Below are 26,498 nucleotides of genomic sequence, written 5' to 3' on the forward strand. Positions count from 1 at the left end.
ACCAGTGAAGGTATCTAGTCCAGGGATTTTTTGGTTGGAATACTTGATTACTTCATTCACTCTCCCTACTAATTACAGGTCTATTCAGATTTTATATTTCTTCTTGAATCAGTTTAAGTTTATTGTGTGTTTCCAGAAATTTGTCAGATATATCTATACTATCTAACTCATTGGCATACCACTGTTCATAGTATTCTTATGATCTTTTGGTTTCTACAAAATTGGTAGTAATGACCCTATGTGCACTTATAATTTTAGTAATTTAAGTATTCTATCTTTTCCTTCAACAATCTAAGCTAAAGATGTGTCAATTTTATTAATCTTCTTAAAGAACCAACTTTTGGTTTTACTGATTTTCTCTATTGTTTTGCTATTCTCTGTTTTATTTATCTCTGATTCCATATTTATAAATTTTTCTGCTTGTTATTGGCTTATTCAGTATCTTGCAGACAGCTTACAGATGGATACCGATTTTATTTAATCTGTCAATCTTTTTCTTTTATTGGAAGATTTTAATCTATTTCTAATGTTATTATATTAGTTATTACTAATGTTATTAATGTTATTACTAATATGGGATGATTGCTTCTTCTTTTTTTTTTTGCTTCTTCTTTTTAGATATTTGTTCTGTGTATTTCATATTTTTAGTTCCTCAATTCCTCCATTACTGTCCTTTTTGGGTATTTAGTTGATTTTTTGTAGTGTACTATTTTGATTCTCATCATTCCTTTTCTGTGCATTCTTTTATGTTTGCCTTTTAAATTATATAGGGGAAAGAAAGGTTATAAGCCAAACTAAAAATATAATACTGGCTTTTATTATTTACCTATGAAGTTACCTTAACAAGTGTTCTTTAATATTTTCTTAGGTCTTGGGAATTATAGTCTAGTGACTTTTCAGTTCAGCCTGAAGAATACCCTTTAGCATTTCCTGTTGGGTAGGTGTACTGGTAATAAACTCCCTCAGCTTTTGTTTATCTGAACATGTCTTAATTTCTCCTTCATTCTCTTCTTTTCACATGACACAAATACTCTTATTTTCTAAGCCATTTAACAAGGTATAAAACCAGTCTTAGTGGGGTACCTGGGTGGCTCAATAAGTTAACTATCTGCCTTCGGCTCAGGTCATGATCTTGAGGTTCTAGGATCAAGCCCATCATCAGGCTCCCCGCCCAGCAGGAAGTCTACTCCCTCTCCCTCTGCCCTTTCCCCTACTCATGTTCTCTCGCTCTCTCTCAGATAAATAAAATGCTTTTAAAAAATTTTTTTTATTTATTTGTCAGAGAGAGAGCACAAGCCAGGTGGAGAGGCAGAGAGAGACCACAAAGCCAGGCAGAGAAGCAGAGGGAGAAGCAGGCTCCCTGTTGAGCAGGGAGCCTGATGCGGGACTTGATCCCAGGACTCAAGATCATAACCTAAATTGAAGGCAGATGCTTAACGAGCTGTGCCACCCATGAGTCCCTCAGATAAATAAAATATATTTTTTTAAACAATGAATTCTGGAACACTGAAAATAAAATAAAATAAAATAAAATGAAAAGGTTTTAACTTTTGACAGAAACACATCGAGAGAGGGAACACAAGCAGGGAAAGTGGGAGAGGGAGAAGCAGGCTTCCCACTGAGCAGAGAGCCTGATTGGGGCCCCGATGTGGGGCTGGATCCCAGGACCCTGGGATCGTGACCTAAGCCGAAGGCAAATGCTTAATGACTGAGCCACCCAGGCCCTAGATAAATAAAATCTTAAAAACAAAACAAACAAACAAAAAACCAGCCTTAACTCTCAAGCCATAAAAACCAGGCAATCTGTAGTAGTGGGTAGTTGTTGACTCCTATTTTATTTTTAAAATTTTTAATGTTTTTATATAAATTCTGGTTAACATACAGTATTATATTAGTTTCACATATACACTGTGATTCACATGTCATCACACAATGTGATTTCACATATACAATGTGATAAAATGATTCAACAATTCCATACATGACCTGGTGCTCAGTGTAAAAGTATACTCCTTAATCACCATCACCTATTTAACCCCCTGCCCCACCCACCTCCCCTCAGTAACCATCAGTTTGTTCTCTGTAGTCGAAAGTCTGTTTCTTGCTTTGCCTCTCTCTCTTTTTTCCCCCTTTGCACACTTGTTTTGTTTCTTAAATTCCACATGAGTGAAATCATATAGTATTAGTCTTTCTCTGACTGGCTTATTTTACTTACCATTATAGTCCTAGCTCCATCCAAATCATTGCAAAAGGCAAGATTTCATTCGTTTTTTATGGTTGAATAATATTCCAGCACATGCACACACACACACACACAGAAATACACACATCTTCTCTATCCAGTCATCAGCTGATGGATGTTTGGGCTGTTTCCATACTTTGGCTATTGTAAATAATGCTGCTATACATCAGGGTGCATGTCTCCTTTTGAATTGGTATTTTTTCATTCTTTCAGTAAATACCTACCAGTAAAATTACTGGATCACGGAGTAGTTCCACTTTTAACATTTTGAGGAGCCTCCATACTATTTTCCATAGTGTTTGCATCAGTTTGTATTCCCCCCAACAGTGCAAGAGGGTTCCCCTATCTCCACATCCTAGCCAACACCTGTTGTTCCTTGTATTATTTTAGACATTCTAACAAGTGTGAGGGGTACCTCATTGCAGTTTTGAGTTGTATTTCCCTGATAAGTGATTATGAGCATCTTTTCACGTGTTTTTTGGTCATCTGTATGTCTTCTCTGGAGAAATGTTTGCTCATGTCTTCTGTCCATTTTTAAATTGGATTTGTATTTTGGGTGTTGAGTTCTATAACTTCTTGATATATTTTGGATACTCACCTTTTATTGGATAGGCCATTTGTAAATATCTTCTCCCATTCTGTAGGTTGTCCTTAATTTTGTTGACTGTTTACTTCACTGTGCAGAGGTCTTTTATTTGGATGTAGTCCCTATAGTTTATTTTTGCTTTTGCTTTTCTTGCCTCAGGGGACATCTAGTAAGAAATTGTTATGGTCGATGTCAAAGAGGTTACTGCCTATGCTCTCTTCTATGATTTTTATGGCTTCAGGTCTCAAATTTAAGTCTTTAATCCATTTTGAATTTATTTTCATGTATAGTAAAAGAGAATGGTCCAGTTTCATTCTTTTTCATGTAGCTGTCCTGTTTTCCCAACACCATTTGTTGGGGAGACTATCTTTTTCCATTAGATATTTTCCATTAGATATTCTTTCCTGCTTTGTTGAAGATTAATTGACCATATAGCTGTGAGCTCATTTCTGGGTTTTCTATTCTGCTCCATTGATCTAATGTGTATGTTTTTGTGCCAGGACCATACTGTTTTGGTTACTACAGCTTTGTAATATAACTTAAAGCCAGAGTTGTGGTGCCTTCAGGCTTACTTTTTCAAAATTACTTTGGCTATTTGGGGTCTTTTGTGGTTCCATACAAATTTTAGGATTAGTTCTAGTTTTATGAAAAACACTATTGGTTATTTTGATAATGATTGAATTAAATGTGTAGATTGCTTTGGGCAATATAGACATTTTTAATATATATAATATATTCTCTTCTAATCCATGAGCATGGAATGTCTTTCAATTTCTTCATATCCTCCTCAGTTTCTTTCATCAGTGTTCTATAGTTTTCAGAATACAGGTCTTTATGTCTTTGGTTAGGTTTATTCCTAATTATTTTTGGTGTGATTGTAGATGGGACTAATGGGACTAATTCCTTAATTTCTCTTTCTTCATACAGGTGTACAGAAATGCAACAGATTTCTGTATGTTGATTTTGTATTCTGCAACTTTGCTGAACTCATGTATCAGTTCTAGCAGTTATTTTTTTTTTTAAGATTTTATTTATTTATTTGACACAGAGAGAGCACAAGTACGCAGAGCAGCAGAGAGAGAGGGAGGGAGAAGCAGGCTCTCTGCTGAGCAGGGAGCCCGATGTGCGGCTTGATCCCAGGACAGTAAGCAGCTGCTTAACCAACTCAGCCACCCAAGCACCCCTCTAGCAGTTTTTTTTTTTTTTTTTGTAGAGTCTTTTGGGGTTTTTATCCAGAGTACCATGTCATCTGCAAATAGTGAAAGTTTCACTTCTTCCTTTCCAATCTGGATGACTTTAATTTCTTTTTGTTGTCTGATTGCTGTGGCTAAGACTTCTACTACAAAAAGAAATAAAGACAAAAAGAAATATAGTACATGCAAAGAAATAAGTGACGTTATTCCTGACTATAGAGGAAAAGTTCTCAGTTCTCACTATCCGCTTAGGATAGTGCTGGCTGTGAGTTTTTCATATATGGCCTTTATTATTTTGAGGTACGTTGCCTCTAAACCTACTTTGTTATTTATTTTTTTTTAAATCATGAATGGATGTTGCACTTTGTCAAATGCTTTTTCTGCATCTATTGAAATGATCACATGGTTTTGTCCTTTCTCTTATTAATGTGTTGTATCATGTTAACTGATTTGCAAATATTGAATCACCTTTGCAAACTAGGAATAAATCCCACTTGACTGTGGTGATTTTTTTTTTTAATGTATTGTTGGATTCAGTTTGCCAGCATTTTTTTGAGGACTTTTGCGTCTATGTTCATCAGAGATATTGGCCCATAGTGCATTTTTGGCATTGCCTTTATCTGGTTTCAGTATCAGAGTAATGCTGGCCTCACAGAATGAATTTGGAAGTTTTCTTTCCATTTCTATTTCTTTGGATAGTTTGAGAAAATAGATATTTACTCTTCTTTAAATGTTTGGTAGAATTTTCTTGTAAAGCCACCTGGTCCTCGAGTTTTGTTTTTGGAAGTTTTTGATTTTTTTTTTAAAGATTTTATTTATTTATTCGACAGACAAGAGATCACAAGCAGGCAGAGAGAGAGAGAGAGGAGGAAGCAGGCTCCCTGCCGAGCAGAGAGCCCGATGCGGGACTCGATCCCAGGACCCCGAGATCATGACCCGAGCCGAAGGCAATGGCTCAACCCACTGAGCCACCCAGGTGCCCAGGAAGTTTTTGATTATTGATTCAACTTCTTGGCTGGTTATTGGTCTCTTCAAATTTTTGACTTCTTCCTGTCTCAGTTTTGGTAACTTAATATATTTTTGGCAATTTACCCATCTATTCTAGGTCATCCAATTTGTTGGTATATAGTTTTTCATAATAGTCTCTTAACTATTTGTGTGGTGTTAGCTGTTATTTTCCTCTCTCATTTGTTACTTTGCTGAATTGAGACTTTCTCTTTTTTTCTTGATAAGCCTGGCTAGAGGTTTATCAATTATTTCAAAGAACCAGCTCCTGGTTTCACTGATCTGTCCTATTGTGTTTTTTTTTTTTTTTTTTTTTGGAATTTTGGTACCATTTATTTCTGCTCTGATCTTCATTATTTCCTCCTTTATGCTGGTTTTAGGTTTTATTTGTTGTTCTTTTTCTTGCTCCTTTAGGTATAAGGTTAGGTTGGTTGGTTGAGATTTTTTTTCTTGCTTCTTGAGGTTGGTCTGTATTGCTATATACTTCTGTCTTAGAACCACTTTTGCTTTATCCCAGAGGTTTGGGACCCTCATGTTTTCATTTCCATTTCTTTGCATGTACTTTTTAATTTCTTTTTTTTAAATGTCCTTTTAATTCTTTCATTGTTTAGTCACATGTTATTTAACCTCCATGTATTTGTGGTCTTTCCAGAGTTTTCCTTGTGGTTGACTCCTAGTTTCATTGTGTTGTGGTCAGAAAAGGTGCATGATAAGACTTCAGTTTTCTTGCACTGGTGTAGGTCTGTATTGTGCCTAATATAATCTATTTTGGAAAATGCTCTCTGCACACTTGAAAAGAATGTGCATTCTGCCGTTTTAAGATGGAATTTTCCAAACACATCTGTTAAATATATCATTCCAGAGTGTCATGCAGAGCCATTGTTTTCTTGATTTTTTTAAATTTATTTTTATTTATTTTGTTTTATTTTATTTTTTTTTAAGATTTTATTTATTTATTTGACAGAGAGAGATCACAAGTAAGCAGAGAGGCAGGCAGAGAGAGAGGAGGAAGCAGGCTCCCCGCTGAGCAGAGAGCCCAATGTGGGGCTTGATCCCAGGACCCCGAGATCATGACCTGAGCCGACTGAGCCACCCAGGCACCCCTTGATTTTTTTTTAGATGATCCATCCCTTTATGTAAATATGTTGCTCAAGTCCTCTACTGTTATTATATTATTATTGATTCCTTTATGTTTGTTTTTCTTTATGTATTTGAGTGCATAAATATTTATACCATTATTTTATCTTCTTTTGGATTTTCCTCTTTATTATTAAATAGTGTTCTTCTTTGTCTCTCGTTAGTCTTTGTTTTAAAGTCTCGTTTGTTTGATAAAACATTGCTACTCTGGCTTTCTTTTGACATTCATTTGCATCACAGATGTTCTTTATCCCCTCACTTTTGATCTGCAGGTATCTTTAGGTCTAAAGTCAGTAATTATAGGCAGCATATAGAGGGGTCTTGTTTGTTTGTTTTAACCACCCTGACACCCTATGTGTGATGAAACATTTAATGACTTACATTTAAAGTAATCATTGATAGATATATATTTATTGCTCTCTTATTACTTGTTTTGTGGTTGTTTCTGGAGCTTTTCTCTGATCCTTTCTTATCTTTCTTTCATGGTTTGCTGATTTTCTTTAGTAATATACTTAGATTTCTTTCTCTTTATTCTTTACATACTTAGTAGTTTTGATTTGTGATTACCATTAGATGTATACAGCATCTTCTGCATATAGTATTCTATATGAAGCTGATGGTTGTTTAACTTTCAATCCATTCTTTACATGTCTCCTCCCCATGTTTTAGGTATATGGTGTCATAGTTTATATCCTTCCCTTTTGTGAGTTCTTTGACTGATTTCTTGTAGAAATATTCATTTTTACTGCTTTTGTGTTTCCTACTTTCATACTGTTACTTTTAGTCTTTCTTTTCCATTCATAGAGTCCCCTTTAGTATTTCTTGCAGGACTGGTTTAATGGTCATGAACTTCTTTAATTTTTGCCTGTGAAATTATTTCTCCTTCTACTTTGAATGTCAGCCTTGCTAGATAAGTACTTGGTTGCAGATTTTTCCTTTTCCTATGAAGACATCATTCCACTCCCTCTGGCTTGGAGAATTTCTGCTGAAAAATCTGCTGACTGCGTTATGGGTTTTCCCTTATAAGTAACTGTCCTCTTCTGTTGCTTTTAAGATTAAAAATAATATATATTATTTATTTATTTATTTATTTGACAGAGATCACAAGTAGGCAGACGGGCAGGCAGAGAGAGAGGAGGAAGCAGGCTCCCTGCTGAGCAGAGAGCCCAATGCGGGGCTCGATCCCAGGACCCTGGGATCATGACCCAAGCCGAAGGCAGAACCTTTAACCCACTGAGCCACCCAGGCTCCCCACTTTTAAGATTTTTATCACCATAGTTTATCACCATATTTTGCTGGTTTAATTCAAATATGTCTTGGTGTGGATCTGCTTTTGTTGATTTTGATGGGGATTTTTTGTTCCTCCTGAATCTGGATATGTTTCCTTCCCCATATTAGGGAAGTTTTCAGCTATTATAAAATGTAATATAAAATTTCTGCCCCCTTTTCTCTCTCTTCTTTGGACTCTCATAATATGAATGCTATTATGTCTGATGGGGTCACTTCTCATTTTGCATAATTCTTCTTTCTCTCTTTAGTTCAGTTCATTGTTTTTCATTACTTTGTCTTCCAGGTCACCACATTGTTCCTCTGCTTTTTCCAGCCTGTTGTTCATTGCATCAAGCATGTTTCTACTCTTATTTATAGCACTCTTCATCTCTGATTCTTTTCTAACTCTTTCATCTCTGTGTTATGGGGCTCACTGATGTTTTTTATTCTTTTCTCAAGTCCAGTGAGTATCCTTTTGATCACTGTTTTAAATTCTCCATCATGTATGTTACTTGTATCTGTTTCACTTAGATCTCTGTCTGTGGCCCTATCTTGTTCTTTCATTTAGGGTAATTCCTCTGTCTTCTCATTTTATCTAAATCTCTGTATTTCTGCGTATTAGAAAAACCAGTTATGTCTCCTGCTCCTGAACATTATGACCTTATGAAGAAGACTTCATGTAGTGCTCAGGGCCTGATTCTTCAGGAAATGTCTCCAGTGTGTGCTGCGTGTGCTCTGGCTGCTCTGCCCTTCAAGCTAGTTATCTGCAGAGGTCCTCCTTACCTATTGTGGTCAGTGTTTGGTCCCTGGCCTGAATGTGCATGAATTTTAACTAGGTGTGTTCCAGTCTACTTGTGAAATAAGACCTGTCACCACCTCTACCAAAACTGAGGCCCTGTAAAACTCTGGTTGGGAGATGTAGTGCGGGCATGGATTTGTGCTGGTTTTCCGGGGGAGAAGCCTGCCATGCCAGAACTGAGGTAAGCCTTATTTAAAAGAAGGGCATTTCCACCCAATCACCAAGGGGTGGGTCTTAGTGTAAACAAGTTAGGTCACCAGTGTTGGTGCTATACTGCTTCCTGCAGGAGGTTCCTGTGCTTATATTGAAGGGAGGGAAATGTCACTGGCCAGCTCCTTTTTTCCTGGAGAGGCCTCTCCATGAATGTTGCCTTTCAGGGACATGTTCTGAGAAGGTAAATAATCTCCCTATTTTGTACCTCTGGTACTCTTCAGATCACTGTTTCAATGCTGAATGTCCTTGGGTTGTTCCTTTGCCTTCTCTCCAAGAGCAGTCCGGCCCTCTGACACTTAAAACTTCAGACTTTAAGCCTCTTGGGTTGCAAAAACTCATGAAATTCAACGTCTCTAACTTTCAAAGCCAATAGCAATGGGGAAATGTTCCCCTTGTGCATTCCTGTGAGCTTCTTTCTTGCCCTTCTCTGCAACTATACTCCCTCCTCTCCACAGCAGCCAGGATCCATTTCTTCCCTAAACCACATCTCTATACTTCTTACCTTCATCAATGTGGCCTCTTCACTACCCTCAGTTGTGCAGTATGTTCTGCCAGTCTTCAAATTGATTTCCAGGGTATTTAGGATTATTTGATAGTTATCTAGCTGTATTCACAGCATGATGCAAACCTAGACCTCTTACTTTGCCACTATCTGGCCATCCCTTCATTCTGAAAGGACTGTTTTGCTAGATATAGAATTGTTGGGTTGATAGTAATTTATTTTAGAATTTTATATCATCATACTGTTTTTTTGGCCTCCAAGATTTCTGAGAAATCTCCTGATAATGTTACCAAGGATCCACTGTATTTTATGAGTAAGTTTTTTCTTGTTGCTTTCAAGAGTCTTTGTCTTTTGGCAGTTTTATTATAATGTGTCTTGATATAAATCTCTGAGGTTTTTCCTACTTTAAATTCATTGAATTTACTGGATTTGTAGAGACATGTCTTTCCTCAAATTCTGGAAGTTTCAGTCACTGTTTCTTGAATCTCTCTGCTTCTTTCTCTACCTCTTCTCCCTCCAGAACTCCTACAATGTGTACATTGGTCTGCTTGGTTGTATTCCATATTTATAATAATCATGACCAATATTAAGAAACAATTTCTAATGCAAAGAATTCTCTAATAATGATATTACATTAGATGGACCAGTTATGACTAAGATTTCTTGATGTTTTAAGACATGATTTATGGATAAAAGAAAATAGGAACCAGTAGTATAGGTTTAATACAATTACCAAAAATATTACTAAGAACCATAAACATCTAGGAAATATAGCGAAGTGAGGAGTTTCTACCGTAAAGGAACACAAATGACAGGTAATGTAGCTTAATTCAACTATGTGCCAACTACTCTGGAATATGTAAAGAACTATACGGCACAAGAACAAACACCTCTCCACTGCCTCCAGAGAGCTTACATTTTTATTATAGAGGTAAAAATCACCTGACAATTAAAGACTTAGAATATAAAAAAAGGAGAAAAAGTGAAGGTTAGATGTATGGTACAGAAAATAAATGCTCAGGAAAATAAATGCCTAAACTCATACTGAATGTCTCTGTCACATAGCAAGAAGCAAGTAAGAAACAGGTGGGAATAGAAAGGAAATGTACGGGGGGCACCTGAGTGGCTCAGTGGGTTAAAGCCTCTGCCTTCAGCATAGGGTATGATCCTGGGGTCCTGGGATCAAGTCCCGCATCAAGGCTCTCTGCTCAGCAGGGCGCCTGTTTCCTTCTCTCTCTCCCTCTCTCTGCCTGCTTCTCTGCCTACTTATGATCTTTCCCTCTGCCAAATAAATAAATAAAATCTTAAAAAAAAAAAGAAAGTAAATTTACAGGAAAGCAGGGAGAGGGGAATATTAAGGGAGTTCCTAGAAAAGACTTCTCTATTTCCTGGAAAATTTAAGTTTAAAATAGGTAGATTGAGGAGATCTGTGAGGAATATAGGAAAGGCAGTTAGTCAGGAACACTTATGACTCATGAGGAGTGTTTACAAAATATAAATTTGTATGACATCACCCCATCTAGTTATAGAATTTATGTCCAGTAAATTTATGTCCAGTAGTGCTTCCAAGGCTGTATATGAATAGAATAGAATGGAATAAATGGTTGGATTAATCCATGAACTGAAATGTATTGGGACAGGTTGGGCAGGAAAACAAGAGAGAAAAAGTAACCAAGTAAGCAAGAAAGGAAACAGATGTGATCATTTAAACAGCCTGTAAAAGTCAGCCTCAGAAGTAAAACCAGGAGACACTGAAACTGCAAGAGAAAGGAAGGTCAAGAGACTGGAGGTCTTATCAAAGAAAAGCATAATGGAAAGTAAGTTATATGGAAGTTGGGAAGAGAGGTTATGTTCAGACAGGTGGATATTAATGAGCTTTTATTGGTATAAATGTGCTGGGTGATAATTAGAATTGGGTAAGATCTAGGTGGCTGAACTGCCGAAGAGGTAAAGATGTCAATGAAGTTTAGGGAGGTTAAATCTGTGAAACTAGACTATTGATGGCATAGAGAGAGAGAACATGAACTAGACAAGGTAAGAGAATGGCTATGAAGTCAACATTTAACATTCACAATTAGGAGTCAAAGATGGAACAGTGGTGGATGGAGCCTCAAATTAGGAAGACTGTTATATGAGTTAATGGGCTAAGGCTAGGGTTAGTATTAAGTGTAATAAAAAGTGTAATACCTATGTAGCTTTAATCTCAAGCATATGATTAAACAAAACCTATCCCCTTATGTTGGTGATTAGTGTTAGGATTTTCAAAATATTTATGTGATTTAAGAGATTAAATGGGATTAAATTTTATGGCATTAGCTAGTGAAGCTAACATCATAAAAATTAATTATCTAGGGGCACCTAGGTGGTTCAGTCAGTTAGAGGTCTGCCTTCAGCTCAGGTCATGATCTTGGGAGTCCCAAGACTGAGCCCTGCATCAGACTCCCAACTCAGCAGAAGGTCTGCTTCTCCCTCTGACCCTCCCCTCACTCATGCTCTTTTTCTCTCAAATAAATAAATAAAATCTTTTCTAAAACAATAGCCTAGGAGAAGAGTCTAAGATGGTGAAGGAGTAGGAGACCTTAGCTTCATCTGGTCCCACGAATTCAGATAGATAACTACCAAACCATTCTGAACACTTGCGAACTCAACTGGAGACTGAAGAAAAAAACAGCTGCAACTCTAGAAATAGAAAATTGACCACTTTCTGCAAGGTAGGACGTGCGGAGAAGCAAATCTGAGGTGACATATGGGAGGACAGACCACAGGGGAGGGAGCATTCCTAAGCCAGCTACTGGCTAGTGATATAGCAGTGCTTTTAGAAGTGTGCTGCAGTGAGGGACAATCCACCTGAAAGGAGTGCAGGTGGCTAAGTGGGGGCAGAACCCTAGGTGGGATAGTGTAGTCTTAGAATTCCCCAGGATCACAGGAGGACTGTGGATGCCTGAGAGCAGCAGAGCTGCCAAGGCATTAGAGCAGGGAAGGTGGCTGCAATCAGCGAGCCCATGAGTGGGCGCTCAGCTTGGGGTTGCCATGTGAACCATGACATAATCAGGTGACTGTTCCCAAACAGGGGCCCAGCCAAGATGCTGGACTGGTGAGAATCCCCTTCCTCCCCTAGGAGGAGTGGCATGAGAGCATGCTGCAGGAGTCTTCAGGGTTTGGAGACTTGAAATGGGGTTGTGTGCCTGAGTTAGAAACACTCAGTCATAGGCTGGATAAGCATGGAGTGTGGCCGGAGACCAGGGAGACATGAGTGACTGACTGCTTTTCCCTGAGGGAGCACTAAGGAGTGGGGCCCCAAGGATTTGGCTCTGGGCCTAGAGATTGGGAAGCTACCATTTTCATTCTCATCTTTTAAAGCTGTGGGGAAAGCCTTGAGGGAACAAAAGCCACAGAGAGCAAACTGGAGCAGATTATTATACTGGTCCCTTGGCAAAGGTGCTGCAATTCCAACTGGGGCCAAAAATCTTGAAAATCAAGGCAACAGGCCCCTCCCCCAGAAGATCAGCAAGAACATCCAGCCAAGACCAAGTTTACTGAGCAATGAGAACTGCAAAAAAACTCCAGTGTTAGGGGAGCACAGCACACAGAATTCATGGCTTTTCCCCTAAGATTCTTTAGTCTTTCAAGTTTAATTTTTAAATTTTTTTTCTTTCCTTTTTCTTCAACCAATTTCTTATTTTATCAACTCCTTTTTAAAATCTTTTTTTAAAATTTTCATTTTTACAGTTACATTCTATCTCTTCATTGTATTTAATTTTATTTTTGTATATATATGTTTTTATTTCTTTATCATTTTGGGATGCGATTTCCTCTAACAGACTAAAATACACCCAAAATCTAATGTATGGTTCTGTACTATTCATCTGTCTAATCATATTCTTTCATTTTTTTTCTTCTTCCTTTGTTTTTTTTTTCCTGGCTCTGTAAAGTCTTCTTTAATTTTCATATTTACAGTTACATTCTATCCTTTCAAGGTATTTAATTTTATCTTTGTATATATATGTTTTTCTTTCCTTACAATTTTGAGATGTTGTTTCTATTAACAAACTGACCAAAATACATAGCTCTTTTCTGTTCACCTGTTGATATGCCTTCCTTTTTGTTGTTGTTGTTTTTTCTCTTTTGTTTTTTCTTGTCTTTTAATTTTCATTTTTTACAGTTACATTCTATCCTTTCATTGTATTTAATTTTACTTTTGTCCACATATAAGTTCTTTCTTTAAAATTTTGTGATCTAGATTTCTAACAGACCAAAATACATACAGGATCCAGGGTATTGTTTTATTCTGTTCACCTGCCTGATTATACCCTTTTTTCTATCTTTTTAAATTGTTTTGAATCTTCAAGATGTTTTTCAGCTTCAGGTTTCTTTTGATTCATTTAGTGTACATTTCTGTGGGGTCGTTGTTGCCATTTTAGTATTTTGTTCACTTGTTCATCTATTTGTCTCTGGAAAGAATGACAAGACAGAAAAACTCACCTCAAAAAGGAAAACAAGGGCAGTACTGCTAGGGACCTAATCAGTATGGACACAAGTAAGATGTTGGAACTACAGTTCAGAATAATGATTATAAAGATACCAGCTGGATTTGACAAAAGCATATAAGATACAAGAGAATGCCTTTCTGGAGAAATGAAAGAACTAAAATCTAACCAAGTCTAAATCAAAAAGGCTATTAATGAGATGCATAAAAATGGAGGCTCTAGCTGCTAGGATAAATGAGGAAGAAGAGAGAATTAAGGATATAGAAGACAAAATGATGGAGAATAAAGATGAGAAAAAGAGAGATAAACAACTACTGGATCACCAGGGGAGCATTCGAGAGATAAGTGATACCATAAAGTGAAACAATATTAGAATAATCGGGATCCCAGAAGAGGAAAAAGAGAGGGGTGCAGAAGGTATATTGGAACAAATTATAGCAGACAATTTTCCTAATCTGGGAAAGGAAACAGGTATCCAAGTCCAGGATGCACAGAGAACCCCCCTCAAAAATCAGTAAAAATAGGCCAACACCACGATACAGAATAGTGAAACTTCCAAATCGTAGAGACAAAGAGAAATTCTGAAAGCAGCTTGGGACAAGAGGCCCATAACCCACAAGGGTAAAAACATTAGATTGGCAGAAGACCTATCCACAGATATCTAGCAGGCCAGAAAGAACTGGCATGATATATTTGGGATGCTAAGTGAGAAAAATATGCAGCCTTATTTTTCATTCAAAATAGGCAAGAGAAAAAGCTTCCAGGACAAAGAGAAACTAAAAGAATGTGTTATCACCAAACCAGTCCTATAAGAAATGTTTAAAAGGATCCTTTAATCAAAGTGAGAGCCCAAAGGTAACACAGACCAGAAAGGAACAGAGCCTATAAAGCAAATACATGTAGTAACAGTCAAGTTACAGGTAATACAATGGCACTAAATTCACATCTTTCAATAGTTACTTTGAATGGAAATGGGCTAAATACCCCAATCAAAAGACACAGGGTATCAGACTGGATAAATAAGCAAGTCCCATTGATAAGCTGCCTGCAAGAGACTCATATTAGACCCCCAAACACCTCCAGATTTAAAGTGAAGGGATGGAAAACCATTTGTCATGCTAATGGACATCAAAAGAAAGGTGGGATGTCAATCCTTTTATTAGGCAAATTAGATTTTAAACCAGACTGTAATAAGAGATGAGGAAGGACACTACATCATAATTAAAGGGTCTCTCCAACAGGATGATCTAACAATTATAAATATTTATGCCCCTAACATAGGAACAGCCAATTATATAAGCAAATTAATAATAAAATTCAAGAAATATATCGATAATAATAGTAGGGGACTTTAACACCCTACTCACTGCAATGGACAGATCATCTAAGCAGAAGATCAACAAGGAAACAAAGGCTTCGAACAACACACTGGACCAGATGGACTTCACAGGTATATTCAGAACATTCCATCCAAAAGCAACAGAATACACATTCTTCTCGGGTGCACATGAAATATTCTCCAGAATAGATCACATCCTGGGTCACAAATCAGGTCTCAACTGGTACCAAAAAACTGGGATCATTCCCTGCATATTTTTGGACCATAAATGCTTTGAAACTTAAACTCAATCACAGAAGGAAAGTTGGAAAGAACTCAAATACATAGAGGCTAAAGAGCATCCTACTGAAGAATGAATGGGTCAACCAGGAAATTAAAGAAGAATTTTAAAAATTCATGGAAACAAATGAAAATGAAAACACACTGTTCAAAATCTTTGGGATACAGCAAAGGTGGTCCGAAGAGGAAAGTATATATCAATACAAGCCTTTATCAAGAAACAAGAGAAACATCTCAAATACACAACCTAACCTTACACCTACAGGAGCTGCAGAAAGAATAGCAAAGAAAGCCTAAATCCAGTAGGAGAAGAGAAATAATAAAGATCAGAGCAGATATCAATGAAACAGAAACCAAAAAACAGTAGAACAGATCAATGAAACTAGGAGCTGATTCTTTGAAAGACTTAATAAACCAGTTTTGATAAATTCCAGGCCAGACTTTTTCAAAAAGAAAAGAGAAAAGACCCAAATTAATAAAATAATGAATGAACGAGAGATCAAAACCAAACCAAAGAAACACAAACAATTATAAGAACTTATGAACAACTATATGCCAGCAAATTAGATAATCAAGAAGAAAGGGATGCACTCTTAGAGACATATGAACTACCAAAACTGAACCAGGAAGAAACAGAAAACCTGAACAAACCCATAACCAGTAAGGAAATTGAAGCAGTCATCAAAAATCTCCCAATAAACAAGAGTCCGGGGCTGGATGGCTTCCCAGGGGATTTCTTCCAAACATTTAAAGAGGAATTAATACCTATTCTTCTGAAGCTGTTTCAAAAAACAGAAATGGAAGAAAACTTCCAAACTTGTTCTATGAGGCCAGCATTATCCTGATCCAAAACCAAAAAAAGACCCCACCAAAAAGAATTACAGACCAATATCCCTGATGAACATGGAAGCAAAGATTCTCACCAAAATACTAGCCAATAAGATCCAACAGTACATTAAAAGGATTATTTGCCATCACCAAGTGGGATTTATTCCTGGGTTGCAAGGGTGGTTCAATAGCCACAAATCAATCAAGTGATACACTACATAAATAAAAGAAAGGACAAGCACCATACGATCTTCTCAGTTTATGCAGAAAAAGCATTTGACAAAATATAGCATTCTTTCTTGATTAAAACTCTACACAATGTAGGGAAAGAGGGAACATACCTCAATATCAAAATCATATCATATATGAAGAGCCCACGGCTCATTCTCAATGAGGAAAAACTGAGAGCTTTTCCCCTAAGGTCAGGAACATGGCAGGGATGTTCACTATCACCACTGCTGTTCAACACAGTATCAGAAGTCCTAGCCTCAGCAACCAGACAATTAAAAGAAATAAAAGGCATCTGAATCAGCAAAGAAGAAGTCAAACTCTCACTCTTTGCAGATGACATGATACTCTATGTGGAAGACCCAAAGACTCCACCCCAAAACTGCTAGAACTCATACAGGAATTCAGCAAAGTGGCAGGATATAAAAATCAATGCACAGGAATCAGGTGCATTTCTATACACTAACAATGAGAGAGAAGAAAGAAAATTTAAGGAGTCAATCCCATTTACAATTGCCCCCAAAACTAAAAGATATGTAAGAATAAACCTAACCAAGCAGGCAAAGGATCTGTACTCAGAAAATTATAGAACACTCATGACAGAAATTGAGGAAACACAAAGAAATGTAAAAATGTTCCATGTTCATGAATGGGAGAACAAATATTGTTAAAATGTTTATGATACCTAGAGCAATCTACATATTCAGTGCAATCCCTATCAAAATGCCATCAACTTTTTTTCACAGAGTTGGAACAAATAATCCTAAAATTTGTATGGAACCAGAAAAGACTCAAATAGCCAGAGGAATGTGGAAAAAGAAAACCAAAGCTGGTGGCATCACAATGCCAGACTTCAAGCTCTATTACAAAGCTGTAGTCATCAAGAAAATATGGTACTAGCATAAAAACAGACACATAGATCAACAGAACAGAATAGAGAGCCCAGAAATAGACCCTCAACTCTATCTTTGATAAAGCAGGAAACTAATCTTTGACAAAGCAGGAAAGAATGTCCAATGGAAAAGACAGTCTCTTCAACAAATGGTGTTGGGAAAATTGGACAGCCACATGCAGAAGAATGAAACCGGATCATTTCCTTACACCACACACAAAAATAGACTCAAAATGGAAAACGACCTAAATGTGAGATAGGAATCCATCAAATTCCTAGAGGAGAACACAGGCAGAAACTCTCTGACCTGGGCTGTAGCAATTTCTTGCTAGACACGTCTCCAAAGGTCAAAGAAACAAAAAACAAATGAAGTATTGGGACTTCATCAGGATAAAAAGCTTTTGCACAGCAAAGGAAACAGTCAACAAAACTAAAAGACAACCTATGGAATGGGAGAAGATATCTGCAAATGGCGTATCAGATAGAGGGCTGGTATCCATAATCTATAAAGAACTTATCAAACTCAACACCCAAAAAACAAAAACCCAGCCAAGAAATGGGCAGAAGACATTAACAGACATTTCTTCAAAAAAGACATTCAAATGACTAACAGACACATGAAAAATGCTCAACATCACCTGGATCAGGAAAATACAAATTAAAACCACAATGAGATCCCACCTCACACCAGTAAGAATGGCTAAAATTAACAACACAGGGAACAACAAATATTGGGGAGGATGTGGAGAAAGGGGAGCCCTCTTACACTGTTGGTGGGAATGCTGGTGCAACCATTCTGGAAAACAGTCTGAAGGTTCCTCAAAAAGTTGAAAAGAGAGCTACCCTATGATCTATCAATTGCACTACTGGTATTTACCCCAAAGATACAAATGTAGTGATCCAAAGGGGCACCTGCACTGCAATGTTCATAGAAGCAATGTCCACAACAGCCAAACTATGAAAAGAGCGCAGGTGTCCATTGACAGATGAATGGATAAAGGAGGTGTGGCATATATATATATGAATAATACTCAGTCATCAAAAAAATGAGATCATGCCATTTACAGCGACATGGATAGAACTACAATGTATCATGTTAAGTGAAATAAGCCAATCAGAGAAAAACAATTATCATATGATCTCACTGGTATGAGGAATTTAAGAAACAAAACGGGATCATAGCGGAAGAGAGGAAAAAATAAAACAATATGAAGTCAGAGAGGGAGACAAACCATAACAGACTTTTAATCATAGGAAACAAACTGAGGGCTGCTTGAGGGGAGGAGGTGAGGGCATGGGGTAACATGAGGGTGATGGACATTAAGGAGGGCTTGTGATTAATGAGAACTGGGTGTTATATAAGACTGACGAATCAGTGAACTCTACCTCTGAAACCAGTAATACATTATATGTTAATTAACTAAATTTAAATTTAAAAAATTAATTTAAAAAACCCAAAAACTGCCTAACACAAACCCCACACAGATATCAATCAAATTATTAACCATTTCTTTATCATTCAAATGATTCAAAGTCACATTTAATGCTAAAATTCAATTTGGCCAAAAACAAAACAGACCAGAATTTTTCAATTATTTTTCAATCAGGTATGTACAAAACATTGGGATATGAACTTAAAGACAGCTTTTAAATTTTTAGTATACAATGTAAATTGATTACACGTTGAAACCAGCACAACTTACTTCTATTAGGACTCTTTCAGAAATGAAACCTTGTCTTAGGACCAAGTCAATCATTTTTTAATTGATAATGAAATAATACTTACTTGCTGAGTATGAATAAAAAAATACATAATGAAAAGGACCTTAAGGAAGTATTTTTAAAAATTTTTGCATAAAGGAATAATATACTTATCATAATAAAGACCAAGTAAAATGGAATATCATTCAACAAAATGGAAATAATATGTTCATTAATATTTGCTCATATAATATTTGTAATATGTTTATCAGATTCTAATTTTAGGGATAAAATCAAATCCCAATACAAGGCATTTTCGTAAACATGAAATCAGTATAGTTACTTACTGTATAAGAGAAGCTCTTTCAAAGTATTGAATGGCTTTTTCACAAAACTGGGTGTCAATGTAATAGGCTCCAAGCCACTCAATGACTTCAATGTTAGAGGGGAAATACCTGTATGACTGGAAAAAAATATGGAATGTGAGAATACAACATCAGTGACAACGTATAATTTACATCTCAACATTTTACCTACTAAATGGATTAATTTATCCAATGTGAGGTTTCTTAGTAAAAAAGTATGAGCTGTCATAAGTACTTTCTAAGTTTCGAAACTACAAGATTTAGAAAACTTAACATTTGTTTGATATATTTTTAAATTACCTATCAATAGCTTTTTGATGTACTGATAGATGATCTGAGTCAAATAAGTAATAGAATTAAAAAAGAGATGAAAATAATGCTTCAATGGAACAATTTTTACCTTTAATTTTCTTATTAAATTAATAAAGAGCTAGCTTTATATTCCACAAGTGCTTTATTTTATTTTAAATCACTCTTCCTTTTAAACTGGCAAGCACTTCTAAATTTTAAAGATGAAAAGGACTGCTGACTGTTTTATAACAATTTGTAAAAAGCTAAGAAGTAGAAGGAAAGTAAGATTATACCTACCTCATAGTAATATTGAAATGCTTGGGATTTATCCCCTTCACTATCATATAATTCTCCTAGTTTAGACAAAGCTCTAGAGTCGGTTGGAACAACACTGATCAGCTGCATTAACCATTCAATTGCTTGATTGGGATCTTCCATTAATTCATATCTTGGAAAATTTTAGTTAAGGATAATACAATTTTTCTAAATTCATTGATCAATAAGGAAACCTAAAAACAATATTACAATAAACATATTTCTTAGCCTATAGTAATGTGCTATTTCATACTGGTAACTCTGAATTTCTTCAAGGATGGGGATGAAAAATGGAGCACTGTACACTCATATTCATATATACCTTTTTGTTTTTCCTTTTGCTTCATTACTATCGACTAAAATCAACTCCCAAATCTCTAGCAGAATTAACAGTTTACTCTTTTATCCAAAGCACTATCCAAAATTTGTCCTTAATAAAAATGCCTGCAAGTTGTGTTCAAATTATTCTACCTCTCTTGTATGTCTGCATCTATCAAGGGAAGAGTTTCCCTGTGAGTTTTCCCTAATTAGATTATAAACCCCAAATAGGAATTTCTTTTTTTTGAGTTTTTGTGCCTAGTAAATCCTCTGCATACACTGAAATAATTTATCCCCACCAATACTTATTGACTATTTTTATATTATCTGTCTTAGTGAAATGAAAATGTTCCAACCCAAAATTTTACTTAAAAAGAAGAATCTTCTTTTTTTTTTTTTAAGATTTTATTTATTTGAGAGGGAAAGAGAGACAGAGAGAGAGAACGAGCAGGGGAAGAGGCAGAGGGAGAGGAAGAAGCAGACTTCCCATTGAGCTGGGAACCTAACATGGTGCTCAATCCCAGGACCCTGAGATCATGACATAAGCCAAAGGCAGACGCTTAACCAACTCAGCTACCCAGGTGCCCCAAATACCTTGTTTTTAATGATAACAAATGTGATATCATAAGAGAAACATAAAACCATGAAAATGTATTCAAACAGCCTTACACATATCAATTGCTTAACTGAATCCAAACTGATCCTTAACTGGGCAGTAAAAGATCATGATAGTGGCAGTTTCAGAGAGATCATATGGACAAAACAAAAAAGCTAAAAGGAATAAACATGAAACCAACTGCTCTAAAAATAATTTTTTCATTAAAAAATGTTTTATGTACTTTAACAAAAGTAGAGCAGATAGTATTAAAAATTATTAATGGTATACCTTATAACATACTTTTTCCTTTTTCCTTTTTCTAATATATTTCCATAAAATTTATATCAAGATAATACTATCTTAAACACCTATTTACTATTTTATTTATTTAATTTTTTTTTATAATTTTTTTTTTTTATTTGACAGAGAGAGATCACAAGCAGGCAGAGAGGCAGGCAGAGAGAGAGAGAGGAGGAAGCAGGCCCCCCGCAGAGCAGAGAGCCCGACGCGGGACTCGATCCCAGGACCCTGAGATCATGACCAGAGCCGAAGGCAGCGGCCCAACCCACTGAGCCACCCAGGTGCCCACCTATTTAATATTTTAAACTTGGGGTACCTGGGTAGCTCAGTCAGGCAACCACCTCTTGATTTTGGCTCAGGTCATGATCTTAGGGTCGCAGGATCAAGCCCCATGTCGAGCTTCTCACTCAACAGGGAGTATGCTTCTCTCTCTCTTCCTCTGCCCAAACCCCTCTCTGAAGATAAATAAATAGAATCCTTTTTATAAAAAGAGAGATTTTAACCTTTCCTGGAACACCCAGATTGCATGGTCAATTAAGTAATCGACTCTTGGTTTCGGCTCAGGTCATGATCTCTGGGTGGGGACACTGACTCTTATGATGCATTCTGTGCTGAGCGTGGAGTCTGCTTGAGTTTCTCACTCCCTCTCCCTATGCTCTTCCCCCCATTCATGCATGTACTCTCTCTCTCAAATAAATAAAATCTTAAAAAAAAATATTTAACCCTTTCCAAATATTGTTGTGAAGGCTTGTTATTTTTAAAATAGAGAAATTAAAATGTTTTTCAAGTACTGTCAAAGGCACTAAAAATATTAACAAATTTCTGCTTTTTCAACCAAAGGCAAGGGGGAAAAAAAACCCCAAACTAAAGAAGGCCAGGAGTTGTAGGAGAAATTGATATGGGAGGAATGTTTTCTATTTACATTCCCCAGAGTTCTAAACATAATACTGGCACATACAGCACACAGTCAATAAGTGGCTACTGAATGAAGGGAATGAATGACTGAATTCAAATAAACTACTGGCTAATTTTGTAGGGTAAAAGCCTTTGAAGAGTTATAGTCATTAAATGTATACATCAGCTAAAATAATTAAGATAACCAAATTCAATCGAAATTCAATCAATAGTACTAATAAGTAACTAACAATATTTTCCTTTTAAATAGTATGTTACTTCTTCAAAAATACCCTATAAGACTCAGAGTTAATGCATTCTAAAGTATCTCATCTACAGCCAATGAATAGTTTATATGTATTAAACATGTTATACTCAATGATTTCAATTATTATTTCCAAAAATTAAGAAATAGTAGTTTTAACCTTTAAGTAATTCCTTTTATAGCAAGTGATCTTTTAAAATAGGATCACCCAAAAAACAGACTCATAATTATAGAAAACAAACAGATGGCTACCAGAGGGCAGTTGGGTAGGGGGAGTGGATGAAATAGGTGATGGAAATTAAAGAGGGCACTTCTCATCATGAGCACTGAGTAATGTACAGAATCATTAACTCACTAAGCCATACCTCTGGAACTAATTTAACACTTGTGTTACTAACACTAGTGTTAACTAATTGGAAATTAAAAAAAAAAAAAAAAGAAAACAAAACAGGACCACTCAAATATTTTTATCACATATTAATCTGATAGGTTTTAAAATATTATCCTCATCAATTATTTAATTGGCTAAGGTTATTTAATGATTGGTACTCAGTCCCCAAATGAATTAACAACTGTTCTTAAGTTTTTCATATAAGATACACATTTGCTATCTGGTAAAGAACTTGGGCACTGTTTCTCAGGATTGCGTGAAGTTTCAGGAAACAATCCAAAGCCTCATCAAGCCGATTTAGCTTCTTATAGGTAAGGCCTTAGAAAGAAGAGAGAAAAAAGCTATAAGCATTATTGGTAGACATTTTCTCAAAGTCACAAAATAAATCCATATATATGTAATATTCATCCAGAAGAGAAAATAAAGATGAATAGATTTTTCTTAAAAAAGAACAAGGTGGGGAAGGAGATTTCCACTAACATTTGTCAGAAACCTAAACACACTATAATGCTTTAATGATTGTAAAGTGTTTAAGGGGGACCAGGAATAGAGAGAGACATCAGCAGAATACAGAGTTTAGAAACTGACTCAGTTACAGAATTTAAAATCTGTGGGGACTAAGGGACTAGTAACAAAAGGTGTCAGGACAACTGACTACACATGAAACAAAAAAATGTAGGTTCCTATTTTGAATACATTCAAAACTTATTTTAAAAACTAAACAGAAAAACAAGGATGTAGAAATATGAAAAGAAAATACAGGAAAATGATTTTATCTTCTTGGGGAAGAGCAACAAACAAATGAAGCCACACATTTTCAAAAAGCAAAATTTGACTAGAAAAATTGTTTGACAAAAGAAATTACAAAGTTAAAAAGTGAAGGAAAAACTTATAAAGAGAATAATATATACCTAGGCAAGAAATCTCCTGCATTAAGGCTTTTACTATTCAGTTTCCTTGGCCAGTAATGCTCTTTTCCCACTTACCCATGTCACACCCTCCCTTCCTTAATAATACGACTTTAAACTCTCCTTGACTCTGCCTAAAATGGCCAGTTCCTCCCTGCCTCCTCTCCAACCCAGCCAGGTCTTCTTTTTCCCTCTGGCAGGAGATTAAAGACTCTTCTGGGGGAGGAAGAATCCAATTGGCCAACAGGCAGCTCCCCAACTACACAGATCAGACAGATGGCCCTGTGGCAGGGTGCCAGTACATCAATTTCGCTTGTGGCCTCAGAGATCCCACTCAGCTTTAGCTGCAAACTCCTAAATGCAAGAAGACCGGCCAAGATCATCAGACAGCTGAGCAGAGTTCGTGACATGAAATATAGTGGATAAAACAAACAAGCAAACCAAAAAAAGCAAAAACATACCTATGCAGGGAGAAGAACACTTCAAAAGAAACTTCATTAATATCCCAAGAGATAAGACACAGTATTGCATCATTGTGTTTGCCCCACTACAAACTCATGAACAGAAAGAAATGATACCCATGTCAGGTGACCTCTGACAAGCAGGGAAGGGAATAAGATGATGGTACGCCTCTAGGTCTTATAATATTTTGTTTAAAAACAATACGTGATGTGAATATGACAAAATGTTAAAATGCATTAATTATAGTGGTAGGGACATGAGTATTTATTTTTCTGTAAAATTTCTTTATGTTTGAAACTGATCATAATTGAAAGGGAGAAAATGGTTTTTTCCCACCTATCAGTTTGGCAAAAGTTAAATATCCAGTATTAACATGAATTTGGGAAATCAGTCTCATACACTATGGTGGTACATAAATTGGAAAAGTCTTTTTAGAGGATAAGAGACAACGTCTATCCAAATTTTACATGTGCATAATTTTTGGAATTATTAGTTTCATTTAAAAATAATCTACAATCCAAGAATATCCTTTTCAATTTTTTGTTACAAGGAAGTCAAATTTTCCCTCTAATAAACTGGAGTTCTTTAAGCCAACTTAAGAGAGAGAAAAAAAAAAAAGAAAAGAAAAGAGAGAAAAAAAATTATAAAGGAGAAAACCAAAGAAAGAAATTTTGCCTGTTTAACTTACCAATATTGTAAAGTGCTTCAGTACAAGAAGAATCATTTCTTAGAGCCTCTTTATAGAATTCAGCTGCCTTCTCATAATCACCATTTGCAAAAACTGTATTCCCTTTATTAGTGAGAGCTGAGGGATTATATCTATCAGAGTTCACAGCTAAATCTGCATAGCTGCTGGCTTGTGAAAATTCATTTTCCTAAATAAAGTACAAAACATACACAAAATATTTGGAGTTTATCAAATATATTTTCTCTCTGTTCTGGATTACAGACACGATAAACAGACTTTCTGAGATTATAAATATGATAAATATTTTACATATCTTGGTCTTGATAGGCTTATTCTACAAAAGATTTTTAATCAGTAAGCTCCTTCAACTACCCAAGTTTCTTAGGACTGAATTCTTCAGAGACTCGTGGTTTGAATAACAACACTAATTACATGTGAGTGGCTCCAGTGGCTCCAGTCTGAATGCCTAAATTTCAAATCGCAACTGCAATACTATGTTTCCCAAACCTACACCACTGAAATAGGTAAAAAGTCATCATTCTCCTTTCTGCACCTCAAACTGATTGCGTCACCTACTAGGATTTGCATTTCTAGCAATAAATTGTCTTCTCTCCATCTTCTCTGCCAAGTGTTCCATCAGGACCTTGACTTCATTCACTTAAGCTGCATGGACCTTTCAATTCTTAATAGTACAGCATTTGTGCTGTGTCCGCTTGCTTATGGTAGGAACCAGACTTCCTAGAATCCTAGTATCCCCTTCCCCCATGGTTCTTTTCTAGAGTTGGCTGTAAGAAACACGTAGGACACGTGGAATGCAGCCATGAAGCAGCAGCTTTTATTCTCTGAAGGTCTTTTTCCGGTCATCAGTGGCAGGATTGTTGCAGAAATGCCTATGGGTTCCAGCCTGTCCTCATTCCTCATTTGACTCCACATCCGGCTCTTCTTCCCAACTGTGCTGTTCCAGCTGACCACAGTGACCCAGATACCTGACGGGGCTTGGCTCTGGACCCAAAGAGGAGGCAATAGTGCAGAGGCAATTGCTTTCCATAGGGCTTTCCATGAAGGCCCCCTTTGGGTGGCTGCTGGACATGCTTGGCCACTAACTCACTGATTGGTGATCCCTGTTCAGATCCTCTGACTCTCCTTCTGCACCTTCACCTCCATAGCTCCTCCATTATTGTGCAATTTCTGGTTCCCAGATCCCTTCTCCCTAAACACCCACAGTGACTGCTTCCCTTAGTGAGCTTTTAAAAAACTGAGATACAATTCACATTTCTAAAAATGTACACTTCTGTGGTTTTTAATACATTCACAAAAAGTTACACCACCATCACCAATATTTTCAGAATATTTTTACCCCCCCTCCAAGATATCCTGTACCCATTAGCAATCATTCCCCATTCCCCCTCCCACGCTGGCCCCTGGCAGCCAATTACCTGCTTTCCATCTCCATGGATTTGCCTATTCTGGACATTTCATAATAAATACAGTCATATAATAGGTGGCTTTTTATGTCTGGCTTCCTTCACTTAGCATAATGTTTTCAAGGTTCATCCATGTTGTATTATGCATCAATGCTTCATCCCTGTATACAGCTCAATAACATCTCATTGTATGGATAGGCCACATTTTGTCTATGCATTCATTGTTGATGGACACCTTGGGTTGTGCCCACCCACTTTTGTTTGCTATGAATAATGCTGTTATGAACATTCATGTATTTGATATAAAAAATGATACCTAAAAGTGGGGTGCTGTTGTCATAAAAACTAAAACATATAACCTTATCTTTTGGACTAGGCAATAGGCAAAATTTAGAGAAGCATTAGAACCACATTATTGGAGGCTGGAGAGGCAGTAAGGAATTGCTATCAGAGGTTGAGTAGACAGCAAGTCATATTTTACAGTCATGAAACAACTGGAAAAACTGGCATCTACACTGACTTGGAAGTTAGAAAGTGTCCTTAGTAAATGTATGCATGTGGCCAAGGAGGTCTCCAGGC

At 36.5% G+C, this 26,498-nt stretch overlaps 1 protein-coding gene across 5 annotated transcripts in view; it reads right to left on the minus strand.

Moving 5' to 3' along the window:
- Nucleotides 1-26,498, minus strand: part of IFT88 (intraflagellar transport 88) — a 151,878-nt gene that overhangs the window by 43,431 nt on the left and 81,949 nt on the right. For all 5 annotated transcript variants that reach the window (XM_032314579.1, XM_032314581.1, XM_032314580.1 and 2 more), the window contains 4 exons: nt 24,496-24,682; nt 22,647-22,755; nt 19,654-19,804; nt 19,048-19,163 (listed from right to left, as the gene is read on the minus strand). In XM_032314579.1, the coding sequence (XP_032170470.1) occupies nt 19,048-19,163; nt 19,654-19,804; nt 22,647-22,755; nt 24,496-24,682 (563 nt within the window). The remainder of the gene's footprint in view (nt 1-19,047; nt 19,164-19,653; nt 19,805-22,646; nt 22,756-24,495; nt 24,683-26,498) is intronic.

Source organism: Mustela erminea, chromosome 15, assembly GCF_009829155.1.
Source record: "Mustela erminea isolate mMusErm1 chromosome 15, mMusErm1.Pri, whole genome shotgun sequence".
NCBI lineage: Eukaryota > Metazoa > Chordata > Mammalia > Carnivora > Mustelidae > Mustela > Mustela erminea.